The sequence below is a fragment of the Petaurus breviceps genome, unplaced genomic scaffold, assembly GCF_028583685.1.
Source record: "Petaurus breviceps papuanus isolate PSGF00001 unplaced genomic scaffold, PetGlider_PUasm1.0 91133, whole genome shotgun sequence".
Taxonomy (NCBI): Eukaryota; Metazoa; Chordata; class Mammalia; order Diprotodontia; family Petauridae; genus Petaurus; species Petaurus breviceps.
In genome coordinates this window covers 32,142,722-32,161,812 of record NW_027187419.1, presented here as the reverse complement: position 1 = coordinate 32,161,812, position 19,091 = coordinate 32,142,722, and the positions used below count along the sequence as shown (strand labels likewise).

At 38.5% G+C, this 19,091-nt stretch overlaps 1 protein-coding gene across 1 annotated transcript in view; it reads left to right on the top strand.

Moving 5' to 3' along the window:
* Positions 1-913: 913 nt before the first annotated feature.
* Positions 914-19,091, top strand: part of MTNR1B (melatonin receptor 1B) — a 31,375-nt gene continuing 13,197 nt past the window's right edge. The window contains exon 1 of the mRNA XM_069079901.1: positions 914-1,205. Coding sequence (XP_068936002.1) covers positions 914-1,205 — 292 coding nt within the window. The remainder of the gene's footprint in view (positions 1,206-19,091) is intronic.

The following is a 19,091-nucleotide window of genomic DNA, read 5'->3' as shown; positions in this document are numbered from 1 at the left end:
GAGGAGATGATCTGGTCTATATGGTGAGGACCATGCCTAGGGAAATAGGGGTACCTAGGATTATTCTAAGGGGATACTGTTGGGCAAACAACACAGGTAAAATTGGGATAAAATGAACATTAACATGAAGGATAGCCTTGATGGGAAAAGATCTCACAAATAACTCTCAAGGGAAAAGAACATTCTCAATTCCATGCCTTGGTAACTATTTAGGTGTTTATATACTAACTATGTATTATAAGCTTCAACTTATTTCAATTTTTAAATTTAAACTTAAATTGTTCATTTCTTTCTTTTTATTTAATTGTTCTTGCCTGACTCGGATTTTTTTATTTAGTTATCGCTGCTCAATGCTTGGCACATAATAATGCTTGCTCCCTTCCTTCCTTCCCTGACTTCCCCGCCTAGATTCTCCTCTCTCTTTTCCAGATCAGAGTGCCTCAAAGTATCCATTAACTGAGATAACACGTGCAGTTCTTTGTCCTGGAGCTCCTGGTCACTGTCACAGCAGCTACTGAAGCATAGACTCAGGAGAGAACAGTTATGTGGTGTCTCGCGCTCGGTCGTTATCCCTCTTCGCTCCTTTCCTTTCTAATCCTTAATTTTCTTCTTTCAAGTCCTCCTGCTACCTCCTCTCCTCCCAACTCTCAATGAGCCAGTGAAGTCCGGGTAGTGCTTAACTAAGTGGCAATAAGAATAAGTGGGGTGGGCGAAGCCCATTATAAACCCTCCTGAGGCCAGGAGGGGGCAAGGCAGAGTTGTGAGGCTGGTGGCTTGAGCAAGACCCAGAAAAGCCAGAGGCAAGGACGGAATAAAAGCTAAAACCAGGGCCAGGGAGGTGGGGCAAGGAGAAAAAGGTCGGCTAAGTTCCCGGGTGAGTGCCGAATCACTTGCGGCTACTACTGTGAGGTTCATGCTGCGGCGGAGGCAGGAGCCGAGGCAACCGCAGGTTGGTGAAGCAGAGGTTCTAATGCTGGAGAATGGCTCTCTCCACAATTGCTGTGAATTGGCTGGATCCGGCGGCTCTTTTGACTGGGAGGAGGAGGAGTCAGCTGGGGACTGGACGCAGCCATCCCCGGTCGCTCGGCCCTTTTGGGTGGCCCCGGCGCTGTCCAGTGTGTTGATCATCACCACCGTTGTAGACCTCGTGGGCAATTCACTGGTGATTCTGTCGGTGTTAAGGAACCGCAAACTCCGGAATACAGGTAGGGGAGGTGGGCGGAGCTGTGGCATCTCACTCTTCCTCATTCCACCCACTCGCCTGTCCCACCAGTCTACACTCTAACCTCACTCTTTAATCTGGTTCAGAAAAATATCCTCTCACCTTGGGTATTGATTAATATCCCCTCACCCAAGAAATTGATTAAATTTAAATCTAAATCTTTGAGACAAGACTTTTGTTTTCCCCAGGTGTGACCCAGAACCTAAAAGCTGGGCTCAGGGCTTTGCTGAGGTCAAGTTTGGGAAGTCCAACCCCTTCTATTGATTCAACAACCAAGTTGAAAAGTTTTGTTCATTCACTTTCTGAGGCTATAACCCTCAATATGTGTTTTTGCCAAGAAATATGTTCCATAACTGACTCTCACTTAATGCAATCCTAGGGAGTGGTGCTATCTTAGTAACAAGTTTCTGAGGTTTTCCCTTGTTCTTTGTATAAACTAGGTCTCTTTTCATTGCCAGTTGACCTAGTAGCAAATAAGAAAACTTAGTTGGTCGGAAATTGAATAACTATTCCTGGAACATATAAATATACTGTCTCTTTGGAGGTTAGAGGATTGCTGGAAATATTTAAAGACAAAGGAATAATTTCCCTTCATATTTATGAGTTTACAATTCTGAAATTTTCTCATAGTCTAGACTTTTAGATTTTGTATACACAAGTTTTAGAAGGAAGAAAACTGGGTAGGGGACACACCCTGGACAACTGTCCTGATTGATTATTAAGCTTATGTCATGGTACTCAGCATCACAAATTTACAGCTAGCAGGTCTCTCTGTGAGGCCCAGAGAGATTAGGTGCCTTGTCTAAAGCCATATGTGTCATAAGAGGTAGATATGATATTTGAACCTCTGATTCTGAATTTTTCCACTTGTATCACACCGTCAAGAGAGCTGAAATATCTTTTCTTTGCAACTTTCCTCAGGGTATAAGTCAAACATAGAAGTTATTAAAATGGAAAAAAAAAACACAGCAAAAGCAAACAGCTAACACAGTTTAGAAATGTTGCTCAAGGGATCCATCCCTTAAGGGAGACTATTTTTTAAAGTAAATGTTCTTTTCTTTGACTAGTTGGATCCAGGATTTTCATATAGAAGAATCATTGGGAGATTTGATGTCAAGTCCTTGCAAGACCCACACAATCAGCCAAGAAGCATTTATTAAGCAATTATTAAGATCTAGGTACTATGTACCAGATCATCTTGAAAGTATTCTTTTTAATAGGAACTCTTTTTTAAAAAACCTCTTATGTATATAATTTAATATTACCTCAATGATTTAAAAATTCTTTTAAGTTCTTGTGGTTATAATAGCTTTTTAAAATAAAGTATATGTTAACATTTTATTTAAAGTACCATACTAATTCCCAAAAGAAAATTATATTCAAGATTTTTGCAGGAAGATTATAGCTATTTCTTTTTTTAAAAAGTTGTAAACCAGAACAGAGACATTAAGGCTTGAAAAAAAAACTTTATATAAGTCACAGCTATAGAACACTTTAAAGTTAACAAAAGAATTTTCTCACAATAGCCTGGAGAGGTAGATGCTGTTATTGTTGCTGCATTGTATCATACTCTTCATGACCCCATTTGGAGTTTTCTTGGCAAAGATACTGGAGTGGTTTGCCCTTTCCTCCTATAGCTCATCTATAGATGAGGAACTGAGGCAAACAGGGTTAAGTGACTTGACCAGGGTCGCACAGCTAGAAAGTGTCTGGGGCTAGATCTGACCTCATGAAGATGAGTCCTCCTGATCCAGACCTAGTACTCTATCCACTGCACCACCCAGCAGTCCAAGGTAGATAGTGCAGGTATTATTATTCCCATTTTGCAGATGAGACTCAGAGACATGCAATCACTTCCCTTAAAGTCATATAGCTTATACATTGTAGAGCCTTGTTTAGAACCTAGATTTTCTCCCCCCCACTTAATAATATTTTTTCCAATTACATGTAAATATGGTTTTCAATATTCACTTTTATAAGATTTTGAGTTCCACATTTTTCTCCCTCCCTCTCCTCCCCCTTTCCAAGAGAACAAGCAAGCTAATATAGATTATATGTTTACAATCATATTAATCATATTTCCACATTAATCATGTTGTGAAAGAAGAATCAGAACAAAAGGGGAAAACAACAAGAAAGGGAAAAAACAACAAGAGAAATAGCATACTTTGATCTGTATTTAGACTCCATAGTTCTTTCTTTGAATGTGGATAGCATTTGTCTATCATGAGTCTTTTAGAATTGCCTTGTATCATTGCACTGCGGAGAAGAGCCACGTCTATCAAAGTTGGTCATCACACAGTGCTGCTGTTACTGTGTACAATGTTCTCCTGGTTCTGCTCACTTCACTCAGAATTGATTTATGTAAGTCTTTCCAGAAACTGGGTTTTCTTGCTTCAAACCCAATGTTCTTTTTGTTATATGACTGTCACTATTTTTAAATCCTTTTATTGGGAAAAAAAACGAATCATAAAACCATAATTAATAACCTTAATCTGGATTCTTTTCATGCCAAGGAAAATTTAAGTCATTATCTAAGTTGAAAAGGAAGAGCGACTTCCTCCTTTTCTTTTCACACTCTCTCCTTATGTTTAGTCCAGGAAGAAAAAAGTTCTTTTGTGATTAATGGCTAGCATGCCTCTGTCTGCTCTAGCACATCTTTCTTTTTTTTTTTTTATTTCCTCCCTCCATTAGAAGGACATAAAGAACTGTGTTTCTGCTGAATCTGAACTGTGAGTTAGCCTGGTTAGTTGTGTGTATAGTGAGATCTCCCATTCTCCCAGCTATTCTCCTTCTGTTTGTGGGAAACAGTCCTGCAGAATAATAGCACAGATTTATGTAGTGCAAATCACTTAATCTCTATCACTTTCTTCATCTGTAAAATGGGGATAATAATAGCAGTTGCCTCCCAGAATTGTTGTGAAGAAAAAATGAAGTAATGTTTGTTAAGCACTTTACAAAACTTAAATCACTGTATAAATGCTATTTATTATTACTTCTACAAGGTTCACAAAGCACTTTACATGTGTCACCTTGTTTGAGTATCTAAACAATCCTTTGAGGTCTTCTTATTATTTCCATTTTAAAGAGAAAACTCAGAGATGTTAAATGATTTGCATTACTAGTAAGTATCTGAGGCAGATTTGAATTTAGGAAGGTCTTCCTGATTCTATGTCTGAGGCTCTACCACTTCCTTTCCTTGTTTCACACCCATTCAGAGTCCTCTGAGTTCCTTGCATTTTGGGTGCTCCTAGTGTTGGGTATGATGGAGTAATACAAATGTCATTGAATTTCTGGCACCTCATTTATTCTAATTCTTTTCCATCTCTTGCATCTGATACATTTGAGCAGCAGAACAATAATTCTCTACTCTAAGTTGTATTTATTTCTGAAATGCTAGTGGCTGTCCCTGGTCTTGTGATTTATTCAATTCTAAGCTAACCATTGTGTCTAGATGGTGGTATTCATAAAAATTATTTGATATTGACTTTTAACAAAATGATTCCCCTGAATAAGCCATTAGTGAACTCCCCAAGAAAAAATCTCCAGATGGGTTTGCCAAGTGAATTCTATGAAACATTTAAGGAACAATTGATTCTTATACACTACAAACTACTTGGTAAAATAGGTGAAGGAGTCCTGCCAAACTCCTTTTATGACACAAATATTGTGCTTAGACATACACAAGGAAGAGCTAAAACAGAGAAAGATAACTATAGACCAATTTCCCTAATGAATATTGATGCAAAAATTGTGAACAAAATATTAGCAAGGTCATTGCTATCACAAGATATCACAAGAGTTATATACTATGACTAGGTAGGATTTATACCAGGAATGCAGGGTTGGTTCAATATTAGGAAAACTATCAACGTAATTAACCATATCAATAACAAAACCAACAGAAATCATATAATTATCTCAATAGATGCTAAGAAAAAGTTTTTGACAAAATATAGCCCTATTCCTATTAAAAAACACTAGTTAGCATAGGAGTACAGGGAGCATTCCTTAAAATGATAAGCAGCATCTATTTAAGATTGCATCTATAATGTGGATAAGCCTTCCCAATAAGATCAGGGGTGAAGCAAGGATGCCATTATCACCGCTATTATTCAGTCTTGTAGTAGAAATGTTAGCTATAGCAATAAGAGAAGAAAAAGAATATGAAGGAATTAGAGTAGGCAATGAGGAAACAAAACTATAACTCTTTGCAGACGATATGATGGTATACTTAGAGAACCCTAGAGAATTAATTAAAAAACTACTTAAATTATTGACAACTTTAGCAAAGTTTCAGGATACAAAAAAACCCACACAAATCATCAGCATTTCTCTATGTGACCAACAAAGCCTAACAGCAAGAGATAGAGAAATTCTATTTAAAATTCCTGTAAACAATATAAAATACTTGGAAGTCTACCTGCCAAGACAAACCCAGGAACTATATGAAAACAATTATAAAATACTTTTCACACAAATAAAGTCAGATCTAAACAATTGGAAAAATATCAATTGCTCATGGGTACAACTAGCTAGTATAATAAAAATGATAATTTTACCTAAATTAATCTATTTATTCAGTGACATACCAATCAAACTACCAAAAATTATTTTATAGAGCTAGAGGAAATAATAACCAAATTCATCTGGAAGAACAAAACATCAAGAATATGAAGGAAATTAATGAAAAAGTACAAAGGAAGGTAGCCTAGCCATACCAGATCTTAAACTATATTATGAAGCAGTAATCATCAAAACTATCTGGTACTGGCTTAGAAATGGAGTGGTGGATCAGTGGAATGGATTAGGTACACAAGACATAGTAGTCAATAACCATAGTATAGTAACCTAGTGTTTGATAAACCCAAAGACCCCATCCTTTGGGATAAGAACTCACCGTTTGACAAAAACTGCTGGGAAAATTGGAAAACAATGGAGAACAAACTAGGTATAGACCAACATCTCACACAGTAAACCAAGATAAGGTCAAAATGGGGATGTGATTTAGACATAAAGAGTGGCACAATAAGCAAATAAGAAGAACCCGTCTACCTGTCAGATCTATAGAGAGGGGAAGAATTCATGACCAAACAAGAGATAGCATTATGATCCAGCAGTACCACTACTAGGTCTATATCCCAAAGAGATCATAAAAAAGGGGACTGGACTGCCATGTGCAAAAATATTTATAGCAGTCCTTTTGTGGTGAAAAATCTTGGAAATTGAGGGGATACCCATCAGTTGGGGAATTAATGAACAAGCTGTGGTATATGAATGTAATGAAATGTTATTGTGCAACAAGAAATGATGAACAGGCAGATTTCAGAAAAACCTGATCAGAAAAGGCTTCATGTAGAAAGTGGCCCAAGGTAAGTTTTAGAAGAACAAGTGATTCTAAGAGGCAGACATTAGGATTACATTATAGGCATGGGAGACAGCCTTTGCAAAGCTACAGATATAGGAGACTAAGTGACATGTCTGAGGAACAGAAAGAAGTCTAGTGTGGCTAGACTAGAATGCAAGAAGAGGATCAATCGATATGATTAGAAGGGTAAATGTGGGCTGGGTGGTGAAGGGCTTTAAATCCCTTATAGTTCTAGAACTATGATCCTGTGGTGCCAAATTACAAACAGGAGTTTATAATTGATCCTACAAGTAATAGGGAGACATTGTGCTTTATTTTATTTTATTTTCTGGCTTTATTTTGGAGGGGAGAGGGCAGCGCAATTGGGGTTAAGTGACTTACCCAAGGTCACATGGCTAGTAAGTGTGTCAAGTGTCTGAGGCTGGATTTGAACTAAGGTCCTCCTGACTCCAGGACCAGTGCTCTATTCACTGGGCCACCTAGTCTTCCCCTCCCCCCCCCACATTGTGCTTCATTGAATAGGAGAGTGACATAGGCTTTAGAATAAAAGCACTCTACTCTTCTCTCTCTTAGTTGTAGAGAGTTGTGATTGAGGTTAGGTGAATTATCTATCTATGGTCACTCGGACAGTATATGTGATACTAGATCATCCTGGCATTGAGGCTAGACTTCTATCAACCACACTATGTTGCCTCTCTGGCTGGATTCTATCGTATTACTGTCCTTAATGTTAGTTAGAATGTGACACTAATGATAAATGACATCACGGGACCCTGCAGAGAGTGCTTGCAGACAAAAGAAGCTGAATAATAGTTATGATGCTTATCAGCCATGAGATCTCAGGCACATCTCTTCACTCCTTCTGGGCTTAGTTTCCCATCTGCAAAATGGGGAGAAGAGAACTATTACTATTCACTGTTAAAGGCTTTCTCTGACTATGATTTTTAGTGCAAGGCAACTTTCTAAGGTTATAAGTTATAGGTGCTTTTGGAGGCAGTTTTCCATGTTGGTAATGAAACCCAGGCTTGAGTTTTTAAAAAATAGTTGTCAGTAAATATTTTTTGAGTATTTTCTATGTGTCCAATATTTTGCTTCGTTCTGGGCACAGGGATGATGCCAGCAAAGAGACAGAAGGAAGGAGATAAGCGTTTAGTAAGCACCCACTATGTACCAGGCACTGGGCTAAACATTTTACAGACATTATCTCATTTGATCCTCATAACAACTCTGGACGTAGGTGCTATTATTATCCCCCATTTTATCATCAAGGAAATTGAAAGAGAAGAGGCTAAGTAACTTAACCAGGGTGACAAAGTTAATAAATGTCTGAAGCTGATTTTGAACTCAGGTTTTCCTGACTCCAGGCCCACCCCTCTATCCACCCCACCACCTAGCTGCCTAGAGGCTGGAAGGCAAGGCATCAGGCAAGCAAGGAAATATAGCCTTGGCAGTGAGAGTAGGTTTGGCATTGCAGGCAGTGATACAAGCTTGGAGTAGGGTCCAGACATAGGTAGAGTGGAAGCAGAATCCATGAATAAATGATTTGCGTAGGGAAGGTTTGGTTTTTGTTTTTAAATTTTTATTTTAGACATATAATTTCACTGGTGTGTGGAATTCCCTCCCACTAAGGTAATTCCCTCTACGGATGAACACTTACTCTGTAAATGATAGTCTTGCCATGTTGCCTGAGGCATGGAGACGTTAATGCCTTGATCAGGGTTACATAGCCAGTAATATTCAGGACCTGTGCTCAGAAGGTCTCCATTGAAGGAGCAAGGGGAAAGTCAGAGACTTGGCCAGCACTGTTAGCCATTTCCTTATCATCTTTGGTCTCCAGGTTTTCAGGATTACCTGCTTATTGAAGACTAATTTGTTCCCTATTTTAGTCTCTGGGCTGATATGGGCCTCTGGAGGGACCAGACTTGTTCTGTACTCTGTCAAACTCCCCGTGGATACAGTCCCTTTTTTAAAGGCCCTTATCACCCGGGAAGTGTTTACTCATCATTTATTATTGTTTCAATTCCTTTCTCTGGATAGGTCCCTTACTACCCGTTTCCCCTATATTTGTGTCTACCTTTGAACAGCTGTGGGTGAATTGAACAAGTTTCTTCAGTTTTCTATTACCAAAAAAAAAAACATTTTGTTCCTGACTTTTGGCTGCATGTCACAATTTTTTTTTGGTGGGGGGGAGGAACACCTTTCCACATGGAATCCTCCTTTGTGGCAGAGAAAGGCTATTAAGTAGAAAACTCATATTATGACTATATCTGACAATGATAAAATATTTTTCACTGTGAGTCCCCACACCTTTTAGCCATGAAGCAGAAGATATGTTTCTCTATCTGTTCTCTTGGACATTTACTTTTTTTTTTTTTTTTGCTTTTTGGAGGGGGGAAGGGAGGACAATTGGGGTTAAGTAACTTGCCCAAGGTCACACGATTAGTAAGTGTTTAGTGTCTAAGGCTGGATTTGAACTCAGGTCCTCCTGACTCCAGGGCCTGTCCTCTATTCACTGCACCACCTGGCCTTCCCAAGGACATTTTCTTTTAAAATTTTATTGATATTAGTTTTTCAAATACTTAGAGCTTAGCTTCCTTTTAGTGATAGTTTCATTTACATTGCTGCTCTCATGTATGTTCTTTTAGTTCTGCTTATTTCATTCTGTATTGGTTAATACAAATCTAATGTTCCTCTGAATTCTTTGTATTCACAAATTATTATGACACAATATTCTATTACACTCTTATGCCGTAGTTTTTCCAAACATTAGCCAAGTGATGGGTAGTCAGTTTGCTTCCATTCCTCTGTTACCACAAATAAGGCTACTCAACCTATTTTGTTTTATATAGAAACTTTATTTATGTCTTTGACTTCTTCAGGTAAATGTGCAGAAGTGGATAAAAAGACCAAAGGATAGGGAAACTTTAGTCACCTTTCTCGTATAATTTCAAATTTATGTCCAGAATGGTTGGACCAATTTACAGTTCCACTGATGGGTGTAAATGTGTCAGCCTATACTCAACCCTGTTAACATTTCCAGTTCACTTTTTAATTGTCATTTTTGCCAATTTGCAGGGCATGGGTTGAAATACCAGAGCCATTTTAATTTTCATTTCTTCTTACTGTTTTGGAGTGTGGTGAAACATCTATGTGATTAATCAGTTTGCATGCTCTCTTTGTATAGATCCTGTCCCTTTGCTACTTTTAAGCTTTTTGAAGGGAAGAGGAGCCCAGTCTTCTGCCTTTGTCATTCCTCACAGCACCTAAAACACTGCTTAATCATTAAAAGTCAGTGTGTATAAACAAGGTTTGATGTAAGGAAACATTTCTTGGCAACTCCATGCTCCTTTAGGCTGTATTAGGTTCACCCCTCCCTTCAAACAGAAGCTCCTTAACCATTTATTTGTGGTGTCATCAGTTGTGCACAGAAGGAGGGCCACACAACCTATTCCTTCTATTACCATTGACCTTCCCCCTTCCTCTTCAGGTGGAATTTGAGCTCCAGGTATTCCCCACCTATATTCTCTGCATACCTAAATTATGGTGGGGATTCATTCTTGGTCAGGTACAACTTGGTCTAGATGACATCCAAAGTTCCTTCCAGTTGTTAGTTTCTGTGATTTTGTAAAGTTGAAACCATATTTGGATCCATATTTAGGAGACCTGAGTTCTTGTCCCAGCTCTACCACTAATTAACAGGTATCCAAGGACAAGTTGTTTCTTGTTCTCTAGATCTGAGTGTCCTCATCTGGAAAAATATTAGTGTACCCCAACCTCTCAAATTGCTTTCTGTTTACTTAGCATGGATTTTAAATGTACTTATTTGTATACATGCTATTCCCCTCTTCTCCCTAATCCCCCAGAGAATGTAAGCTCCTTGAAGGTGGAGACTATTTTTACTTTTGTCTTTGCCTCCCTAACACCTAGCACAATGTCTGGTACACAATAAGAACTTAATAAATGTTTGCTGAAATTCAGGGACTTGGACTAGACAATAGTAACAATATTTGTTGTTCTGTCATTCCTGATACTTCATAAGCCCTTTTGGGGTTTTCTTGGCAAAGATCCTAGAATGGTTTGCCATTTCCTTTTCCTGCTCTTTTTACAGATGAGGAAACTGAGGCAAACAGAGTTAAGTGACTTGCCCAGGGTCATACAGGCAGTAAGTGTCTGAGGCCAGATTTGAACTCAGGAAGATGAGTCTTCCTGACTCCAGGTCTGGTACTTTATAACTTATCTGTGCTACTGTGCTAGCTGCTCAATAAAAATATTTAGGACCGTAAAGGTGACAACAGGACCATATCTAGGACCTTAAAGGTGACAAAGTGTTTTTCTCACACTTCTGTGTCAGAATTCCAGGCCCTGTTAAAATTTCCTATTGGATCTTATGAAAGCATCTCAAATTTAACATATCCAAAAGAAAACATTTCTTTCTCCCCAAACCAACTCATTCCCTTTCCAAACTTTCCTATTTCTTTTGATACCACTAATCCTGCAGCCTCCCAGGTTCATAACCTTATTGTGATCCTTGACTACTCACTTTTACCCCTCCAGTTGCCAAATACTGCCATTTCTACTTCTGTAACACCTGACATCCATCGTTTTCTCTTCACTCACACAGTTCCCACTCTAGTTCAGGGCCTCATCAATTCTTGCCTGGACTCTTGTAGTGGTTTCCTAAATGGTCTCCCTTCCTCAGGTTCCTCCACACCCCAGTCCACCTCCAAAATCTCCAAGATGATTTCCTTTCTTTGTCAGGTACATATTCTTTAATTCTTCATCAGTGGTCCACATCCCAGTAAAACTGTCTTGGCAGAAGGGCTAAACCAGGTTGAGGGTCTCAAACCCATTGATGAGTTATGGGAATGTCTTCCCAAAGCATGTGAAGACTTTCCCCAGTGGAATGGGTGGATGAGAGCAGTTTGTTCCAATGGCCAGGAAAGCGGTTGAAGCAGGCACTGTGGAGTGCTTAAAGTTTGGTCAGCCATCAAAGACACCAAGACAATCCATTGCATCCCAGGCCATTGCTAATTTTCACGACTTTTGTCTTGCCACTGGACTTTGATGACTCTGGAAAGAGAGAGTGAGACTAATGACTTTGTGTCACTCTGCCTGCCTTAATTCTAATTCATATGCAAGTCATCACCCATAATGTCATCGATCCTTTTAGAAAATGAAGGACGAACAACAATATATCATTCCCTATAGTCTTACCAACCCGTCTTTCTTACAGTTTATAATGAAAGATATCCCATCGCCTTTCTCTGTGCCTTTTTATTTTTTGTTCCTGATTGATGAAATCCACTCCCTCCTCACCACAATCTCTCAGAATCCCTAATTTCTTCCAAGGCTCAGCTCAAAAACTGCCTTCTATGTGAGACCTTTTCTTATCTTCCTAGTTACTAATGCCTTCCCTCTCAAAATACTTTTGTATCTAATTTTTAAATTTCTATATATGTGTGAGGTATTGCCCTTTTTTTAATCTGGACATTTTATTTGCTGAAAGAGGTAAGATAAAGATTTTTTTTTGGTGAAAAGTTGAGGAAAAATGCTTGAGGAGAGACACAGACAATTCTGAGAGGACCTGAGAGAAAGTAGTCCCTCAGAAACAAACCTAATTATTGATAATAAAGATGACTATAATGCATCATTTCCCACTGGTTAATTTATATATCACCCACTTTAGGACTTTGATTCAGTTTTCTGGTTACTACAAATAGTTACAAGAACTATTTGGGGAATAATGGGACAATTATATATTGTCTATTTGTGTCATATTTAACAGAAATATGGATTTTAGGTTTTTCAACCTGGGATAAACCACATAAAGAGGCCTTGATTTGAGGCAGGGGAGACATGAGAAGTTTAGAAACCAAGAAATTAACAGAAGGCAGAAGGCAATGGAACTAAGAAGCTAACACTTGCAGAGAAGCAGAACAGAGAGCAAGAAAAGAATAAAAGAAGGTTCTTCAAGGTGATTCTAGAAGAGTTCAGTTGGTTAGAAACAGACTCTGGAGTTGACACTGGGAAGTCTATCTGACTGGTGAATAAGAAAGCACCTCTGAGAAGAAAGGAGACTGTTTCGGAAGAAAAGACTCTGCTACGTTACTTGAAAAGCCATCTGGGCTTGTCTACCTTGCTCTTTAGCACCACCTACAGCTTCAGAGAGGAGTAATTCCTCAGAATCTTGCCCACATTTCCCATCATTGCCCTCTGTGTCCTGAAAGTGAAAAACGCTTCAAAGCCCAGTGAGCAGAGATAGCTTAAGGGAATTGAACCTGAAAGCAAAAGGCTAGCTGAGCTGTGGCAGAGAAGAAAGAGACTGAGGGGGACCTCAGACCCTGAAAGGCATCTTGGAGCACAAGTCTCTGTCCAATCAGGTTGTGAATACCTTTAAAGGACTCTGAAGTCCCCTCTACACACACTTGCCAAATCTGCTCTTTACCCAACTTTCCGCACCCAGGCCTATCCAGTGACAGATACTATAATATACTCAGTGCTCATTTCTTTTACATAAACATTTCCTGAATCTTGATTTTTGCCTCAAAAGCAAAGAGGTCGAGGTTAGCTAGAGATAAACATGAATTTAATTTAGGGTAGAGAGCCAGATCTCTGTCTAAACATTAAGAATTTTCCTAATTGGGGACTCTATGCTGTTGTATTGTAACCATACTTTTGTATGTTTACATACAACATATGGTTACATACATACAATACATACCATATTGTAACCATTTTTATCTGATATAAATTTCATAAAGCAACTTAGGTGGGAATCATGTGGATGTGAGGGACATTATATATTCCCTCCCTCACAAGTGGCCTGCCTTCTACGTTTTGCCATCCCTTATTATGACATGAAAATTCTACTTCATGTTTCCAGAGGACCTGATGCCTCATGGCCTTTCCAAGCCTTCCTAGCCTTTGGATGGTTGTTATCTGTTGGAGTTCAAATCCATTAGCCTTGGACTTCACTCCCTAAGGTTTTCTAAGCTTTCCAACTTCTCACTTCAATTGTGAATACTTTATTATCTTCCCTCACAGCAAAAATTAACTAATTTTAAATCCTGTAATTATGTCTTTAGTTGGATAATCAGAAAAGCTTGTAATCCTCTTTAATTCTTCTTATGCAACACCCAGTAGACAAGGGTTATAAAGGCTTTGATGTTTCTTGCCTTTATTCTTAGATACCTGGCTCACTGTTTAGACTCAATGCTGAAATATGCCTATTTAGAAAAAAGTGGGTGCTCTACTGGACCTTTTTGCTAGTCTGAATGAATATTTGTTAAAGGTGTGAAAAAAAAAACCAGAAAAATGGAAGATAGAAAGGAAGCGATCCAGAGATGATGCTTAAGCTTGTCACAGCTTCAGGCTTATTCAGGCAGCATGAGTGAAAGGGAAAATAATCCACAGCAAACCTAGAGGTGTGGGGACTGGCCAACTTAGGTCATCAGGATTTGCAGGATTTACTGGAAATCTGGATTCAAGTCAGCTACTGGCTCTGAGCTTTAAAGAACTGGAATTTAAATCCTGGTGTTCTTTATGAATTGAGCCTATGAACATCAAGGGTACAGTAGACTCTCTCCAAAACTTAGTCTAGGTCTTTGGAATCGAATTCTGTTAACAGAAGCTGTGGTTTCCAGAAATCATTTCTGGGCTATGTGAAATTCTACATAAAAGTGTATCATGAAAAAATCCTTGGTATGAACTTTGTTACTAAGGAAAAAGAAGCTGTAGTTTCCACAATCATTTCTGGGCTATGTGAAATTCTGCATAAAAGTGTATCATGGAAAAGTCCTAGGTATGAACTTTGTTACTAAGGAAAAATTACCAGAGAAAACATTCAGTTTGCTCCTAGATAAAATAACACCAGCTAACATTTAACAATGCTTTATGGTTTGGAAAGTACTTTACATACTTTATCTCACATGATCCTTGAAACTACCCTATGTTGTTATTGTTGGTCAGTTGTTCAGTCATGTCTTACCCTTTGTGACACCATGGGCCATAATCTGTCCAAGTTCATGTCCATTGTTTCCATGACACTATCTATCCATCTCATCTTCTACCATCCCCATTTCCTTTTGCCTTCAATCTTTCTTAACATCAGGGTCTTTTCCAATGAGTCCTGTCTTCTCATTATATGACCAAATAATTTAAGTTTCAGTTTCAGTATTTGACCTTTCAGTGAATAGCCTGAACTAATTTTTTTTTAACTATTGACTGATTTGGTCATCTTGCTGTCCAAGAGACTCAGAAGTCTTCTCAAGCATCACAATTTAAAAACATCAATGCTGCAGTGCTCAGCTTTCCATATAGTCCAACTCTCACAGCAATATATTGCTAGTGATAAAACTATAGCTTTAACTATACAGACCTTTGTTGGCAAGATGATGTCTCTGTTTTTAGTATGCTGTCCAGCTATGCATAACGTTCCTTCCAAGGAGTAAGCCTCTTTTATTTTCGTGGCAATTGCCATCTGCAGCGATCTTTGAGCCTAATAATATGTAATCTGATAACTGCTTCCATTTTTTCTCCCTCTATTTGCCAGGAAGTGATGAGACCAGTTGCCAAGGTCTTAGACTTTTGGGGTTTTTTATGTTAAACTTCAAGCCAGCTTTTACTCTCTTCTCATTTATTCTCATCAAGAGGCTTCTTAATTCCTCTTTGGTTTCTGCCATCAGAATCTGCATATCTGAGATTGTTGATATTTCTCACAGCAACCTTAATTCCAGTTTTTGATTCATCCAGCCTGGCATTTTGCATGATACACTCTGTAAATTAAATAAGATAACAAATACTCTTTTTCCAATCTTAAAACAATCTTAAAACTGTTGTTTCATGTTTAATTCTAACTGTTGCTTTTCTTGACCCACATATAGGTTCCTCAGGAGATATTCTCATGTCTTTGAAGACTTGCTACATTTTGCTGTGATGCACACAAATGCTTTAGTGTAGCCAATGAAGCAAAAGTAGATGTTTTTCTGGAATTCCCTTGCTTTTTCCATAATCCAACAAGTGTTGACAATTTGGTCTCTGGTTTCCCCGCCTCTTTGAAAAGCAGTCTACTTTTCTGGTAATTTTCAGTTTACATATTGCTGAAGCCTAGATTGTAGAATCTTAAGCATAACCTTGCTGGCATGTGAAATGAGTGTAATTGTTTGGTAATATGATCCACCCTATGAGGTAGGTGTTATTATTGTGCTAATATTATAGATGAGTTAAATGATGTTGACAGAGGTTAAATGACTTGCTCAATGTTACACAATTAATTAATATCTGAGGTCAGATTTGAACTGAATCCAAATCTGGTGCTTTAGCCACTATGCCAAGTTGCCTCTATGATTATATGCTTAATTGAAATTAAATTTTGTTCTTTCAATTGAAAAGCATTTAACAGGTGAACAAAAACCTTGAAACAAAAAGGAAGAATGAATCAAAGCACTTTCCAAAATGTGCAAAAATGTGTTTCATTCTGTTTATTTAGTCCATCACCTCTCTGTCAGAAGGGGGAACATTCTTCATCATTGGTCCTATGGAAACATGGTTGGCAATTGTGTTAATCAGAGTTCTTAAGACTTTAAAGTTTTTCATGTTATTAAGTGCTTACTATATGGCACAGTAGATAGAGCACTGAGCTTGGAATTGGGAAGACTCATCCTCATGAGTTAAAATCTGGCCTCAGACACTTACTAACTGTGTGACCCTGGGCGAGTCATTTAACCTTGTTTGCCTCAGTTTCCTTATTTTAAAATGAGCTGGAGAAGGAAATGGAAAGCCATTCCAGAATTTTTGCCAAGAAAAACTCAAATGGGGTAACAGAGAGTTGGACATGACTGAAATAACTCAACAAAAACAACGTATGGTAGGCACAATGATAATAATCATAAGGATAAATAGAATTATAGATTTAGTGCTGGATCTGCCCTTAATTGTTACATAGTCTAACCCCTTCATTTAAAAGACTGGGATCCAAAGAGATTATTTTACTTCTCCAAGGTCACACAAGGAATAATAGCAGTTAGATTTTGAACCTATGTTTTCTGATATCAAATTCATCTGGTACTCTTTTTATGCATGTTATCTTATTTCATCTTCACAATGTCTGTAAAGAAGGTAGTGACAATATTGCTGCCCACCCCCATTTTAGAGATGAAGAAACTGAGGCTTTGAGAGATTAAGTGAATTGACAAAGGCCACACAGGTAATTAAAAAGAGTCTTCTGGCTCCGAGTTCAGTATTCTTTATCATACAATCTCAAAGATTAGTGAATGTAAGGAAATGGGGAATTTAATAGTCTAGTTGATGGGAATAATAGTTCCCAGGGCTTTTATCTTATACCCTGGTGTAGCAGCAAGCACCCCAAGCGTGCTCAGGGTGGCTGCCCATACAGGTTCTTGGATCTGCTTTGTTAAAGGAAAGCAACTCAAAATGAGTTAACAAGCTTACTTTAATCAGTCAGACATATATCATTTACCTTGTTCAGGAGAAAAGGTCAGCACCCCGAAACTTCAAAGTATACAGGCAGAATTATCAAGACAGAAACAGATCAAGTAGACAGATTTCCAAACTGTCCAACCATTACATCCATACCCAGTCAACATCTGGGTTTCCACATCTGGGTTTTTCAAAGCCGGGGGGGCCCTGGACAACGGCTTCCCAGAATACAGATCAAATCACAGAACACTTCTCAAAGTGAGCCCCCAAAACAAAGCTACACATCAGGGCTTATATAGCCTTCTCCTGGCTCAGACAATGTAACAACCTTTTGGACCCACTGGCCAATCAAAAAGTATCTACTGAAAAACAAGCCTCCCACCCCAGGCTTCAGGTGTACTTTAGCCTAGGGGCAGGGAAGATCTTCCAAATTTGCATTCCCATTACAGCCTGGTCAATCAGAAAAAAAAAACAACAAACATCTGTATGCTTGTTAGCTTACTTGCCCAGAGAAATGTGCACTGGAGGAGCTTGAGGGTTTGAGGGTGAAATGAGAATACTTAGAATGGATTTTTTAAAAATTAAAGTTAAAATTAAAAAATTAAGTCTCATGCACAGAAGGCTGGCTTGAATTAGTGAAAATTCTATATTATATACAATTTTGTTAATGAAGTATTTCCTGTTTGAGGTTCTCAGGCATACTGATTTAATGGTTAGGGAAGAATAATTTATAATGATCATATAAATTGTTTTATGTAAATAGCTGCTCTTAAAATGCTTGAATGAATTTTCTTTAAACATAACATCATAATTTTGTTTATACTGTCTCCTATACATCTAAGGTTGGGAGAATCTCTTTCTCTAATGTTATTAAACTTGAGTTCTCACTGGGTGTGTTCCTACCATTGTTAACCATGAATGTCTGGTGTCCCAGTTCCTCTTAATCAATTAACATAAATTAGTTTTTACAAAAGAATATTTCCTTTGAAGATACAGGAAGAACAGAAAAGGACAAACATTTCCTCCCCAGCATCTTAGGGGTATACTTCCCTTATATTACCTCAGTTTCTGGGGAAAGTTGGCTCAGACTTAGTAAGATTTCAATGTAGTATTGGTCTCACCAAGTTCACTTCCAAACATAACATTGCTGCCAGATGCTTCCTCATCTCCACTCCTGACTCACCTTAGCTAGGCTGGTCTTGAAGGATGCGCTCTGGGTCATCAGTTCTGGGCTGGCTACAAAATACAGCATAAACTTTACTCTTAGACCTTGGGTGACTTGCTTTCCTGACCTTACAAAACAAACAAGATTATTACTCTCAACTTTTGGGAAAATGAAAAAATATTAATAATAATAATGGCTATCATTTTTACAGTACTTACTATGTGCCAGGGTATTGTGGTGATCATTTTATAATTATCATCTCATTTGATCCTTACAATAACCCTGGGAGGTGAAAACTAGAATAATCCCCATTTTACAGATGAAGAACCTAAGGCAGGAAGAGGTTAACTGACTTGTCCAGGGTCAAATAGCTAGTATCTGGAGCCAGATTTGAACGAAGGTGTTCCCAAATCCAGGCCTGGTGCACAATCCATGATACCACCTAACTGCCTCTGATTCACATAAAGAACCAAAGTCCTTATTTGTAGGTGCATATATTGGCCTGGGGGGGGGGGGGGGGGAGAAAAGGGAGGAAAGGAGGAATGGAGAGACACAGAGAGAGAGGAAGGATGGAGAGACAGAAAGAAACAGAGACAGACAGACAGCAGGCAGAGTCAGGCCTCTCTCCTCATAGCACTGTCTCTCATTACGTGCCGTCGAGAGCAGAGGGCCCACCAAGAGTAGAGCCTAAGGATGACAACTCCTTTTCAAGATGTTCCAGCTTGTGTTCTACAACTACAGTAAATTTAAAAGGCTACTATGTTTAGCTTATGGGAACCAGTTACAGAATATTTATACATGCTCTAAAGTCTCTCTAAGGCACTTTTATTATACAACAACAGGGCTGTCCTGGAAGCAGACCTCCCAGCCTTCCCTCCCTGTACCCTGTGAAGGTTCAC